A 13953-nucleotide genomic window follows, 5' to 3' on the forward strand; every position below is an offset into this window, starting at 1 on the left:
TTTGGCTTTTGCTGCAATTGCTTTTGGCATTTTTGTCATGAAGCCTTTGCCCATATGTCCTGAATGGTATTGTCTAGGTTTTCTTCTAGGGTTTTTATGGTTTTGGGTTTTACATTTAAGTTGTTAATCCATCTTGAGTTAATTTTTGTATAAGGTGTAAGGAAGGAGTCCAGTTTCAGTTTTGTGCATATGGGTAGCCTGTTTTCCCAGCACCATACTGAATAGGAGATCCTTTCCCCATTACATGTTTTTGTCAGGTTTGTCAAAGATCAGATGGTTGTAGATGTGTGGTGTTATTTCTGAGGTCTCTGTTCTGCTCCATTGGTCTACGTCTGTTTTGGTACCAGTACTATGCTGTTTTGGTTACTGTAGCCTTGTAGTATAATTTGAAGTCAGGTAGCGTGATGCCTCCAGCTTTGTTCTTTTTGCTTAGGATTGTCTTGGCAAAAATTGATACTTTAAGTAAGCCCAGAGGAAGCTTATCAAATGTATTAAGAGCACACTTAGGGCAGTAGGGGAAACTCCACACTCCAGATTCTTTCTCTAAAAACTTTTATGAGTAGAGAAGTTGGCAGAAGCCAGGAAGCATCATTTGCTTCCAGTGAGGACCCTGGCTATACTACAAAGGATTCCCCTCACCCAACCTCTCTGGCCTCCAGAGTAGGGGCTCCATTTCACACACCTTTTAGATTAATACATGACTGTTCAAAAGCTGGTGATTCTCAAGGCTGTGTCTGTTGGGTATAATAACTGATGGGACAGTATTTGACCAACAAAATCTTGATCATCATTATTTTCAAAAAGCCAGGATTTTCCTCCCTAAAATTTGTTTGTATTACATGTGTTTCAATTTAGTTTTATAAACAGTAGCTATAACCAATATATTTAGGATAAGTATAGCTTCACAAGCATATTCCTGCATAAATAAGAGCAGTCAAATCATTTTTGTTTATGAAAATAATAAGCAAGATAGAATTAAAAAAAAACACCCTATTCTGTATTGTGACATCTAGTAGTAATGAGCTCAAGATGTCACTTTTGGAGGACATGGGCAGGTGGCAGCAGCTCTGTTCTGGTGTCCTGGGCTCACCCTGTAGGAACTAGCTATTTCAAGAACACTGCGGTTATCTTTTCCTGACCTGACAATCAGTGCTTCTTATTTTCACTGAATATAGTTAGTTAATCATAGAATGGCCCTAACTGTACATTATTACAGGAAGGTTGATATTACCACCTTAGAATGCCATGGTCCTCATTGATGTCCTCAGAGAAGCCATTCTCCTTCCTTAATTAACTGAGTCCATGTAAAGATGTCAGGCGAATACATTTAATTTGGCACAGTGACTTCTATAGCCTTTAGTCTTTATACATTTGTTAATTTTAATTTCTTGCCCTGTACCTTCTAAAAGTAGACATTAAAACACATAAAGCATATACTTTTAACTTATTTTGAATATCTACTGTGTGCCTGGCGCAGACAAGATCGTTTATCCTTGGATAATAAGGGAAGAAGAAATGGTTCCTTAAGTTGCTCATGATCTTTGGGACATACAGTATTTAGAAACTAAATGTAGAACAAGTAAATGTATAGTAAATCTTTCCTGCATGTGAGTTTCCAAGTTTTTTATACGTTTCTTTGAGCACTGGTGCTGAGTCTCTTCTTTGTGCCCAATAGCATGCTACAGGATATAGTATGATTAAGAGGCTAGGGTCTGAGTCAGCATACATGGGTTCAAAACTCATCTTCGCCATTTAATCTCTCTGAGCCTCAGTTTCTTCATCTGCAAGTGAGAATAATTAGTTCCATCTTACACAGTTGTTACGAAGATTAGAGATAATGCATATACAGCTGGAAGCCAATGACTATTGAGTAAACACAGAATAAATGTTAGCTGATATTATTGGGCCTGGTAGGAAGAAGGAGATCTCTACCCTGCCCTCAAGAAATTCACAATCTATTTGGAATATAAAATATATATTGCTGAAACAGCATGGGGAATTCATGAAGCAACATGGGGAAAACTACCGAGGGAGGACATAGATCAGATTGTAAGTGAAAGGAATCTTAATGGAGCAAGTGAATTTACAATCAGAGTTAAATTTAAAGCCACACCAATTAAGAAAAGAAGGACAGAAAGAACTTTTTAAGAAGGGGAATGGCAAATGCAAAGATGTTAGTCAAGTTCTGCTAATGTATAAAGAGTGGCCCATTTTGACTGGACTAGGTGGGGAGAATATTTTTACTCCCATTTCCATTTGGAGGAACCAAATCAGAAGTAACTCTACTAAATGCTGCCTTCATAAGGGATATCAAAATGCCAAGATAATTTTTAACCAAGAATTCAGTATATGTTGGAGATAGGCTGTAACTAGGCTTTTGGAACCCCCAATCCAGTGCCGCTACATCCTCCTTCATGGAGTAAAGCCCCGGGTTTAGCCACAGGGGACCCATTTATTGCTCTTCCTCATCTGTTTGGCTCAACTTCATTCCCTTACTTTTGGATTTGTTTTGCTTTCTGACTATACTGCTTTCTCTGGCACTTGTACATTTCCCAGTATGTTTATAAAGAGGAAATAACCTAATTACTGAAATGACCAGTGTCATTATGAGACAGAGACCTCTTAGCAGTGAGACCAAGGTCTTACATATATCACTTTCCTTGTTCTTGACTATCTCTTCTGCTTAGATTTTATTTCGTTCCTACCATATTCCTACCGTAACACACTGTGATGTCTTTATGCCAGGAGAACCCAAATTCAAATTTTGATTGGGGCTGTATATGCCGATATATAACATAGCAAGTCAGGAGCACTTTTTATCTTTAATCTCCGTGAATTAATGAAAGGCCACTGCTGATTCTCCATAAAGCCAACTTTCAGCACCCTTTTAAACTTTCATTTCCTGTTCATTCCTTATCTTCTTTCTCTGCTTTAAATTTTTCTCTTTACCATTTGTAACATACTATATATTTTATTTTGTTAAATGCTTAAATGAATGGTAGTACCCTAAGAGAGTCTTATTCTCTCCCACTTGAAAAAACTTGATTTAAAAAATATAAATTTATATAATTTGATGGATATTGGAGCCTCTAAAATACTAACCTCACTTTGTATATTTTAAAATAGGATTCTGTTTTGCAAATTTGCATATAGTTTGTCAAAAACTTATAACTTGGTCGGGCGCAGTGGCTCACGCCTGTAATCCCAGCACTTTGGGAGGCCGAGGTGGGTGGATCACGAGGTCAGGAGATCGAGACCATCCTGGCTAACACGATGAAACCCCGTCTCTACTAAATATACAAAAAAAATTAGCCGGGCGTGGTGGCGGGCGCCTGTAGTCCCAGCTACTCTGGAGGCTGAGGCAGGAGAATGGCATGAACCTGGGAGGTGGAGCTTGTAGTGAGCCGAGATCGCACCACTGCACTCCAGCCTGGGCGACAGGCGACAAAACTCATAACTTTTGTATGATGAAGTACTTACCTAGACCTAGTTTTTCGTTACTCGAGGAATTACACTTAGTTCTGAGTCTAGCTTAATACCATTTTAAAATGGTGCTTACTTAGGTGGGTGTACTTCATGCTTGTAGTCTCAGCTACTTGGGAGGGTGAGGCAGGAGGATCACTTGAGTCCAGGAGTTCAAGGCCAGCAAACAAACAAACACAGAAGCACTTACTTGATTTTTGACATACTATGTAATAGCGCCTGTATAACCATATATACCCACTGAGTGGTTTTGCTAGTAACAGTTACAACTTTATTGTAAGCCTTTTTGAATTGAGAAATACAATGGCTTTTTTACCGTCCTGTTATGTGACCTGTGATTTGCAGTGTTTCTGGTTCAGCTAATGTCTTTCAGCAATTAGTTAATTGGTAGTTTGTACCTATATTGACACTAATGTTCTCAACATATAGGGACTTGTTTAATGACTGCTATCTTTACTTGGGATAATTAGCATATCAAAGGAGTAGAGCATAATGATAAATTGTACTTGGTTTACTTTCATTTCCAAGGCTAATTGTTGTTGTTTTCTACACCCTTTTGATATTTGCAAAGAGCCTCCATTGAGAATAGTTATATAAATGAACCATTATGATCTAACCAGAAGTATTTTCTGTTATTAATAGGTGTATCCTTGGTGATACATAGTTCAGACTTGAGTTTTTTTTTTTTAAATAAAATCTTAAGTAAGCGTAGACTTAAGGAATTAAAGAGATAAATACTGAGAATCTTCCCTATTGGAAGCATTTTCCACTTAATTCCATCATTTATACTGTCACTCCTGAAACCCAAATATTCCTCTGCTTAGAAAAGCTAGTTCAGTGGTTTATTTCATTCATTTACTCATTCTTTTAGTTATCTCTGCATTAATTCCATTTTTTCCACCAGTTGCTCTGTATGTACTATGTTCCAGACACTGGGGGTGCAAAAATGAACACGAAAATCTCCCAGCCTGCCAGGAACTCACCTATAGTGAATATTCATTATACGCCATAGGAACTCCTTTAATCAAGGGCTGAGCTAGATCAACTGTTACATCTCACCAGAATATCATGGCCATTATTGCTTCACCGTATGTGTGTCAGTGCCTGGCAGACTTTTATAAAGGTGGGAAACAATATTCTTCTTTAGCTTTATCAGATTCGGTATCTTTCCTCCCATTTTAGCCTTTTGCAGTTTCAAATGGTGCAGATAGAGAGCCCTGAAAATGTATACTTGTACGTTTTTAAATGTCCCCTTCTATGCTGTAACCACCCCCTGTTTTCCAAATGCTGCCATTAGTGGTTGCAGTAATCATCTGTAATGTTAGCTTCTCAGAACCATGGTACAAGAGCTTCTTTTCTAATTTCCCAGATGGGAGGGAACACATGTACATGCTTGTTAGAGTTGCAGAAACTAGAAACAGCACTGTGGGGATTTGTATTTTTGGAATTCTATGGGCTTGTTTAAGCACTCAAATTCAAACTTAGATATCCATTAGGAATCAAATACCATTTTGGGGAAATCTCATGTGCCACACCAACAGGAATAAAACATATAAAACGAACTCCTGGAAATAACTAGTTTCATATTCAGGCTCATGTTTTATGTACTTTTTTCAGGATGCCAGATGATAAATGTTGATTATATTAACCAGGGTCATTCCGTTTGTTTGGAGGATTGTCTCTAAGCATTTCCGCTCTTTATTGAAATAGTAGTGAAATTGAAAGTTTAAAAGTCAGAAAGGGAAATAATTATAAATTACCCATAGGCATATGGAATAAAGCCCCCAATTATAAAGGATTTCGGTGGCCCCTGGTTCTTTGCAGTGTGTTTTTGCAAGGTTATGTGATTTGTAATCATAGCCTCTAGCCTTGACCTTACATAAGAAAACTTAGTCACTGGGGAAAGGTTTCTGAAAGTAAATGTTATTTCTTTTTTAATTGTCTTTTTTGACCAATCTAACTCACGCAGGGCTACTTCTACACTTAGATCATAAAATGAATTTGTTCCTATGAATGTCTTCAAGCTCAGCTTTAACCTTAGTTTTAGATGTTTGATGAGTTTTAAAGTCATATTATACAACTGAGTAGTTTGTTTGTTGCAGACCCTAAGTATTTTTTACAATTTTCATTCTCATTTTACAGAAAGGAAAGTTCAAGGTTGAATACTCTATCATCTATAAAAGAGCAAGAAGTGATCAGTAAGCTCAGACTCCTGACCTGGGCTCTCCTTTTAAAGTCACTAGTTCTGGAGGACTTGGTGTATTAACAAGGCCAGGAGCAGGGAGCCAGCATTTAGTTTCTAGACATTATTGGTGACAAAAAAAATTGTAAAGTAGGTTCCTGAAAAATCTCTAGATGTAGAGAATAAAAATTAGGGATGAACATGCTATTTGTTCACTAATTTATTCATTCAGCTAACATTGAGTGGTTTCCATATGCCAGATACTGTGCTAAGATCCTGCTCTTACCCATTTATCCCCCTCCTTACCCAGTTAGAAACAGAACAAGACAAAACAAAGCTATACTTCTTATATCGTGCCACCTAAAAATATATTCCAGAGGTATTACAAATCTACAATGTACAAATAAAATTATAACAATATAAGATGAAAAACTAGAGAAGCAGTTATAGAACCTCAGAGTTACTGACTGGATTTCACTCTGCAAAAATCTAAATTTTCTGTGATGGCAGAAGAGCCCTCAAATGAAGTAAAAAGTCAAAAAGAGAAAATAACTTTAGCACATGTGACAGAAAAAGATTAAGAAACTCAATGAACAACAACAACAAAGACTAAGAACCTTAAAGCAAGATGGATAATGGATTTGATCAGCAAATTTACAAAAGAAATGTAGATGACCAGTAAATAAGTAAAAAGTTGCTCAGCCTCATTCATTGAATCTAAATGGAGATACCATTTTCCAGATTTTAAAAAGAGTGGTAACAGCCAGTGTTATCCAGTGATTCAGGATGAGGGGAAGCAGGCTTATACTCATACAAACTCACAGGTCCAAATGTGAATTGTTGCAAAATTTTTTTTATTTTTTTATTTTTATTTTATTTTATTTTAGTTTTTGAGACAGAGTCTCACTCCGTCAGCCAGGCTGGAGCGCAGTGGCACCATCTCAGCTCACTGCAACCTCCGCCTCCCGGGTTCAAGCAATTCTCCTGCCTCAGCCTCCCAAGTAGCTGGGATTACAGGCATGTGCCACCACACCTGGCTAATTTTTGTATTTTTAGTAGAGACGGGGTTTACCATGTTGGCCAGGCTGGTCTTGAACTCCTGACCTCAGGTAATCCACCCACCTCGGCCTCCCAAAGTGCTGGGATTACAGGTGTGAGCCACCGCGCCCAGCCTGTTGCAAAATTTTTAGAAAATAATCTGTCAAATTCTTTTGAACTGTAAAATGTTCATAACCTTTGACCCAACAAGCTCAGTTTTAGTTCTCTATTTAAAAATATAAGTCCCACTACTAACAGATGCACACACACAAATGTACATACAGTGACACAAAGATACACACACAAAAGAATATTTATTGCAGCACTATCAAGTGGCCAAGAATTGTGAACAACCTGAAGTTTGTTGCTAAGGAAATAGTTTAATAAAAAATAAATCCATGCCATGGAATATTATGTGGCTATTTAAAAAGCAGTTGATAGAGTGATATGATTCCATTAGGGAAAACAAAACAGAAGGTTAAAGAGCTGTTTATATGCAAATGTGTATATGTTTTTATGAGCATAAAGAAAGTAGTTTGAAGCTACCTACACGCACAGTTAATATTGGTTACCTTGAAAAGTGGGGGCGAGGGAGGGGTGGAAGAGCTTTTACTTTATAAACTTCTGTATGGTTTGACTTGTTAAGACAAGCCTAAATTTTGTAATCTAAAATTTTTTAAAAAAGAAAGAAAACGGAAAGGGAAGTGGCCAAAGAGACAGGAAAAGACCATCAAGAAAAGAGAGTTTCATGAGGCAAGTGGTGACCCATGTCAAATACTGTTTAGACATCAAGTAAGAAAAGGACAGAGAAGCATTTGGTGTGTTTAGTGGTTACCCTTGGTGGGAACAGTCTTCATGAACTTGTGGGGTCAGTAGTAGGCTATTGTGGGCTAAGGGATAAGTGGAAGAGAAGGGAATAGAGAGCGTGTAGATAACTCTTCCAAGCAGTCTGTGAAAGGGAGGAGCGAGAGGAGAGAGAATCCAAGGAGCTCTGTAGAGTTCAGCAAGATTCTTTCCTTTCCTTTAAAAATGTTTCTTTTTTAGGATGGGAGAGACTTGTGGTTCTTGTCCCTGTGTATACATGTCACACTCGTCCATCTTATACACACAAGAGAATGCAGAGCAAGGAGACTGAAGGCTCCGGAGTTGAGCAGGATGAGTGATGGCCAGCTTCCCAGGATGAAGGAAAAGAAAGGGTGGCGTGACAGACAAAAGACATTGTATTTGAGGTTGAAGATACAATGTCAAGCTCCTGAGTAGTGAGTCTTTTTTTTTTTTTGAGGCGGAGTCTCGCTCTGTCGCCCAGGCTGGAGTGCAGTGGCGCGATCTCGGCTCACTGCAAGCTCCGCCTCCCGGGTTCACGCCATTCTCCTGCCTCAGCTTCCCGAGCAGCTGGGACTACAGGCGCCCGCCAACACGCCCGGCTAATTTTTTGTATTTTTAGTAGAGACGGGGTTTCACCGTGTTAGCCAGGATGGCCTCGATTTCCTGACCTCGTGATCCGCCCGCCTTGCACTCCCAAAGTGCTGGGATTACAGGCGTGAGCCACCGCGCCCAGCCAAGTAATGAGTCTTAAAGTCTAGGTGTGACCCCTCCCTCTGGCTGCTGGTGTGGCTGCTGAACCTTCCTAAGGACCTATGAACTGATCCAGAAATATAGGTCCGTTCTTACCAGTCTGTATGAGTGAAAGATGTTAAGTGTTTAACACATATTAAGTGTTTAGTAATTAAGTGTTTAAAATTTTTATATTTGACTTGGAGCCACTACCAACCAAAAATAAAGGGTTATTAAAATTTGGTATTCACAAATTAAAATCAATGTGTGCTACGAGATTAATTTGAATTCAGTATTTTATTCAGAAGTCTGGCAGACACTTGGTGCTTGGCAATAATCATAAAGCACATGCATATAGTTGTAAATTCCACAATTTTGATTCAGGACACTTCATCAGTGTATCATCAGCGTTGGCTTGAGTTGGTTATAATATTCAGTTCCTGCTATTCTTGCTTTTTAATTATAAATTACAGTAAGTTTAGTTTTATCATTATCAGTTTAGTTTATTGTATGTTATTTGGTTAACCTCACAATGTTTATTGGTACATACTTGGATCAACAATGTTTTGTCTTATAGTGTTCTTGTAACTAGACTTTTAAGATATGTATGTCTTGTGATTCACATGTGAATTATCCATTATCATTTTGCCAAAGTAGATGTGTACCTAACCCCCTTGTCATTTGCTTGTATGGTGACAGTCTTCATGGTGATATGTTTCCTGGGAATTTTTGCTCTTTAAATAGCTTACAACATACTGTCAAGGTAGGTGTAAGAAAATTACTGGATATTTTAATGTTTTTTGATGTTGTAGGATATAAATTATGTTTATGGTAATATGTTTACTGCAACTTAATTATATTTTTGCTGAATTCTTTGTTACCACCAGGTTCACTACCTGCCCCCTACCCCCTGAATGTGGGAACAAGTGAGATAGGTGGAGGTCTTTCGCTTTGCTGTGGTAGGCTTTGCGCAGAAAGTTTAAAATCCATCCCTCTAGAGGAGTGGGTAGGTGTGTGGAAAGGATGTGCTAAGCAGCTAAGCTAAAGTGGAATAAGGGTAACTCACAGTCATGGCTTCAATGCCAGTGGACTGTGAGCTTGTCACTAATAAGATGTTAGGAGAACAGGTGCTGATGTTTTGTTTTCACTTCTTGTTTAAGGATGTAAATGAAGACCCTGGAGAAGATGTGGCCCTCCTCTCTGTTAGTTTTGAGGACACTGAAGCCACCCAGGTGTACCCCAAGCTGTACTTGTCACCTCGAATTGAGCAGTAAGTGTCATTAACATTAGGTAGCCTGGTGCTACTTCTTGCTAGCCAATATGTCTTATTCTTCCTTTTGCCACTCTTGAACTCTTACATTTATTTCTCTTCATTGACTTTTGTTTCCTTAAAAAATTCATCATATTAAGAGTTTCCATTGCAGAGTAAATGCAGTTAGTACTTGCCACTACACCCTTTTGGGGAGTGTTATTGTGCATTTAGTGACATGAATACTGTACCTTTGTAGAGAGAAAGGAATAGGCAGACTGAGTCCAAAATTGAGACTCCTTCCAGATGTTCCCTGGAGTTTGAATGGTTGTAGCCTACAGTGGGCTGCTAAACATCTGGCCCAATTTCTTACTTATTTGTAACTATTAATGTTATTTGTAAAACGTAACTAGCCTCTTTAAAATATTTAGCAAAAACTGAGTCAGAAGTTAGTAAAGCTAATATTAAAAGTAGATAGCTTAAAAAGATAACGTTTTATTTTGCTGCATTGAAATAGCTGTGTATAATTTTACACAACATTCAGGCTACATGGCAGAAGTAGTTTGATGTTGCATTTGTGTTCTAACCAAGTAACATTATTCGTCAGTAATGAATTTTGTAACGCCTGGATTCACAGTGTGAGTATTGTGGGTGAAATGCTTCAGTGGCTTATTCTACTTCAAAGGAAGCTGAGGTTCATTGAAAATGGATTATAAGCAGATTTGGTTGGGAACTTCTGACAGGACAGATTTTTCATCAGCAGAGAGAGTTTTTACAGACTCTGATTGAAATGTATTATTAAAATTCTCTGTGAGTCATTTAGTCACAGTTGGCTGATTTCTGTCTGTGAGTAGATGTGGTCACTATCTAGCATTCTTAGTAAAAATACTGAGCCATTTTTACCCCTTCTGACCTTAGTTGCTCTAATTTATAAATCATGGACACATCATCTTAAAAACCAATATGACACAGCTGTTTATACTCAAATCTGGGAGCTTATGAACATCAATAATCTATAGACATTCTCTTGTTTTTTTATATATCTGACACAGCACCTAGAACAGGATTTTACAGCAGCAGGCACTCAATGAATGTTTAATTTTTGTTTTGAGACAGCAGCGTCTCACTCTGTTACCCAGGCTTGAGTATAGTGGCATGCTTATGGCTCACTGCAGCCTTGACCTCCTGGGCTCAAGTGATCCTCCTACCTCAGCCTCCCAAGTGGCTAGGACTCCAGGCACCACCATGCATGCCTAATGTTTTTATTTTTATATTTGTAGAGACCGGGTCTCGCTCTATTGCCCAGGCTAGTCTCAAACTCCTGGGCTCAAGTGATTCTCCTGCCTCGGCCTCCCAAAGAATGTTTTTTTTGTTGTTGTTTTTTGTCTGTTTGTTTTGAGACAGAGTCTTACTCTGTCATCCAGGCTGGAGTGCAGTGGTGCAATCTCAGCTCACTGCAACCTCCACCTTCTGGGTTCAAGTGATTCTTGGGTTTCAGCCTCCCGAGTAGCTGGGACTACAGGCACAAGCCACCATGCCCAGCTAATTTTTTGTATTTTCAGTCTCGAGTTTCGCCATGTTGGCCAAGCTGGTCTCGAACTCCTGACTTAAGGTGATCCGCCCGCCTCGGCCTCCCAAAGTGCTAGGATTACAGGCATGAGTCACAGTGCCTGGCCCCAAAGAGTTTTATTATTTTTTTAGTTGAAAATACTGACCCATATTAGTAAGTGATCAGTGGATACCAGAGGCAGTAGAATGACGTGGCATGAGGCAAGGGCTCTGAGTCAAGCAGATCTGGTTTAAACCTGGTTCCTGCCACTCACCAGCTGGCACAAAATGTAACTTCTCTGAGCTTGTTTCCTCAGTCATAAAATAGACATAATAATACCTATTTCATAGTGTTGTTTTCAGGATTATATTAATACTGTTCATAAAGCATTAATCACAGTGCCTGGCACTACAGCAAACACTCAGCAAGTAATAGCCATGAATGTTATTATTATTGATACAGTTAATAGGAGAAGAACGAGTGTTTAGCAGGGATAAGTTGGGGCAGAAAAGGAGAGGATGGGTAAATAAGGGAGCATGTACCAGTTCTAGCGCAGCCACTCATTGTGTAACTAATGAGTGAAATTACAAAGGTCCTTTGGTGATGAGAAAAGAGTTAATGAAACAATCGCAAGAAGTGGGCAATATTAGTTAAGCTGCAGGCAATAATTTGCCAGCTCAGAAAAACATTTGTTCCAGCAGCTAGGTTGTTTTTCTTGGAAGTTACTGCACTTAATTTGCAAATAAACTTGCTAATGAAATAGTCTCACTCTAAAAATCTAAGATGTGTGGGAAATGATTAGGGAAGGGTATATTTTAAAAGTCATTTTTCCTATCTCCAAAGTCCAGCTCTCTCATGTCCTTCCTCCCTTTTTTTTCTTTCTTTTTTTTTTTTTTTTGAGACGGAATCTTGCTCCGTCCCCCAGGCTGGAGTGAGTGACGCCATCTCCGCTCACTGCAAGCTCCGCCTCCCGGGTTCACGCCATTCTCCTGCCTCAGCCTCCCGAGTAGCTGGGACTACAGGCGCCCGCCATCACGCCCGGCTAATTTTTTTGTATTTTTAGTAGCGATGGGGTTTCACCGTGTTAGCCAGGATGGTCTCAAACTCCTGACCTTGTGATCCACCCACCTCAGCCTCCCAAAGTGCTGAGATTACAGGCGTGAGCCACCGCTCCCGGCCTCTTCTATTTTATGTTAAGAGCTCTCCACAGCATACCCTTTTAGATCATTTTTCGGTTACTTCCCCTCATATACTGTTTCCTTCAGCCAGACCTGAGCACTGAAGTTTTCTTATATTGCCAGCACTCTCTTGCCTCTGTGCCTTTGCTAAAGCTGCTCCTTCCATGTACAAGGCCCTTCTCTAACCCCCTCTTCCTGTTGAAATACTATAGTTTTTCTAAGGCCTTATTCAAATGCCGTCTCTACCAACCATTTTCCCTGAGGACAGTTAGTCTAGCCTTCCCCAGAGCTCTTTGTAACACTGAATTTATATTAATCTTATAATCTATATTTATATTATCTACCCATCATAGCTTTAATTGGTGATAAGGATTTTTAAAAATCTTTTGCTGAATTGCAAACTACTCACTGAGGTGAGGAACAAGTCTTTTTTTTAATGCCGTGCATACATGCAATACACAGTTATCAATTGCCTAATTGGCAGTCTTCTAGGTGAGTAAGTAGTTGTCACCAAAATATTGGAAAATGCCTCACTGAAAGGTTTTATACTTTTCCTGGTTGCTAAAAATTCACTTGGTAGAACTACGTTTATAATACCAAAACAAACTACCAAACATTCTTATATCTTTAAGTAGAAGTTTTCAAAATGAGGTTTTAGAGAAAGATTAACATAAAAGAAGTAAACTTGGGATATGACTTCTATAAGGGCTTAGATATTTGCTAAAGTTATTAATACTTTTGGTTAATTCTTCCAGAGTTCAGAGAATAAAACAGACATAGTGCCATTTCAAGAAGGCCATAGTCATGGGATAGGTTTTGAGAGCTGACTGTGCTAAGCTCTCATTTGTTTTCTGTGTTTTATACTATCTTGTCAACTCTTAGCTATCCAAGCATTGATTTTCGACTCAGACTTGGAGAGTTCTTTCAGGAGTCATGGGAAAAGCATCCCATGTGGACCCGCCCAAAGCCGATGTCAAGCTCTTGCCCTAGCTGAGGCTTGTACTCCTTTTGGCTTCTGCTATGGCTCTTTCTAGGAAGTCCCAAGCCCCATGCAGTGCATTTGACAGGGAGAGGCTCAGGGGAGACCATTAGCCCCATCCACACTGGGTAAAAATTACCAAGAGAAGGCTTGCGTTCCCACCATCTCCTCCATGGGCATAGAGAGATATCGTGGGCCTGGGAAGAACCCCATTCCAGTCTGACTGTTCCTCTGTCCCAGCTTGTCCATGAAGTAGGCAAAGATATTATACTCATGTTAACTACTCCCAGCAATTGGAAAAGAAAAAGGCTACTTTTGGGTCTTGTCATTATATGTAGGAAAAAATATTGATTTGTTGTACCCTAAAAAGACTACAAATTAGACAGTCGTGACAAAAGGGAGCATTGGTCAGATTCATTGGTAGAAGACTCTGAAATGTATTCTAATTTGATGAAGCTCTGAAATGTGATCCCACTTCTGAAGTCTGTTTGCCCAGGGTCATGGAATAGTTGTCTGGTGTCTCTGGCAGCCCTGCCGCACATGGCTGCATGCCCTTATGATGCTTAGATGCATATTGTTTACCGGTCTCCCACTGCGCATTTCTATGGCTTGCAGAGTAAATGCTTCTGAGAAGAACTTTGTGTTCTTGCACAAGGGACGTTTATGAAATAAACATATTTCTCGCCCTATACATTTGTTTTCCAAGGAACCAAAACCAATCCATTGAATTAGACACGAGTA

At 39.2% G+C, this 13953-nt stretch overlaps 1 protein-coding gene across 10 annotated transcripts in view; it reads left to right on the forward strand.

Moving 5' to 3' along the window:
• The window catches only part of BABAM2 (BRISC and BRCA1 A complex member 2), a 576872-nt gene that overhangs the window by 353898 nt on the left and 209021 nt on the right, over nt 1-13953 (forward strand). For all 10 annotated transcript variants that reach the window (XM_032172579.2, XM_032172582.2, XM_032172577.2 and 7 more), the window contains one exon: nt 9418-9527. In XM_032172579.2, coding sequence (XP_032028470.1) covers nt 9418-9527 — 110 coding nt within the window. The remainder of the gene's footprint in view (nt 1-9417; nt 9528-13953) is intronic.

Source organism: Hylobates moloch, unplaced genomic scaffold, assembly GCF_009828535.3.
Source record: "Hylobates moloch isolate HMO894 unplaced genomic scaffold, HMol_V3 SCAFFOLD_13, whole genome shotgun sequence".
Taxonomy (NCBI): Eukaryota; Metazoa; Chordata; class Mammalia; order Primates; family Hylobatidae; genus Hylobates; species Hylobates moloch.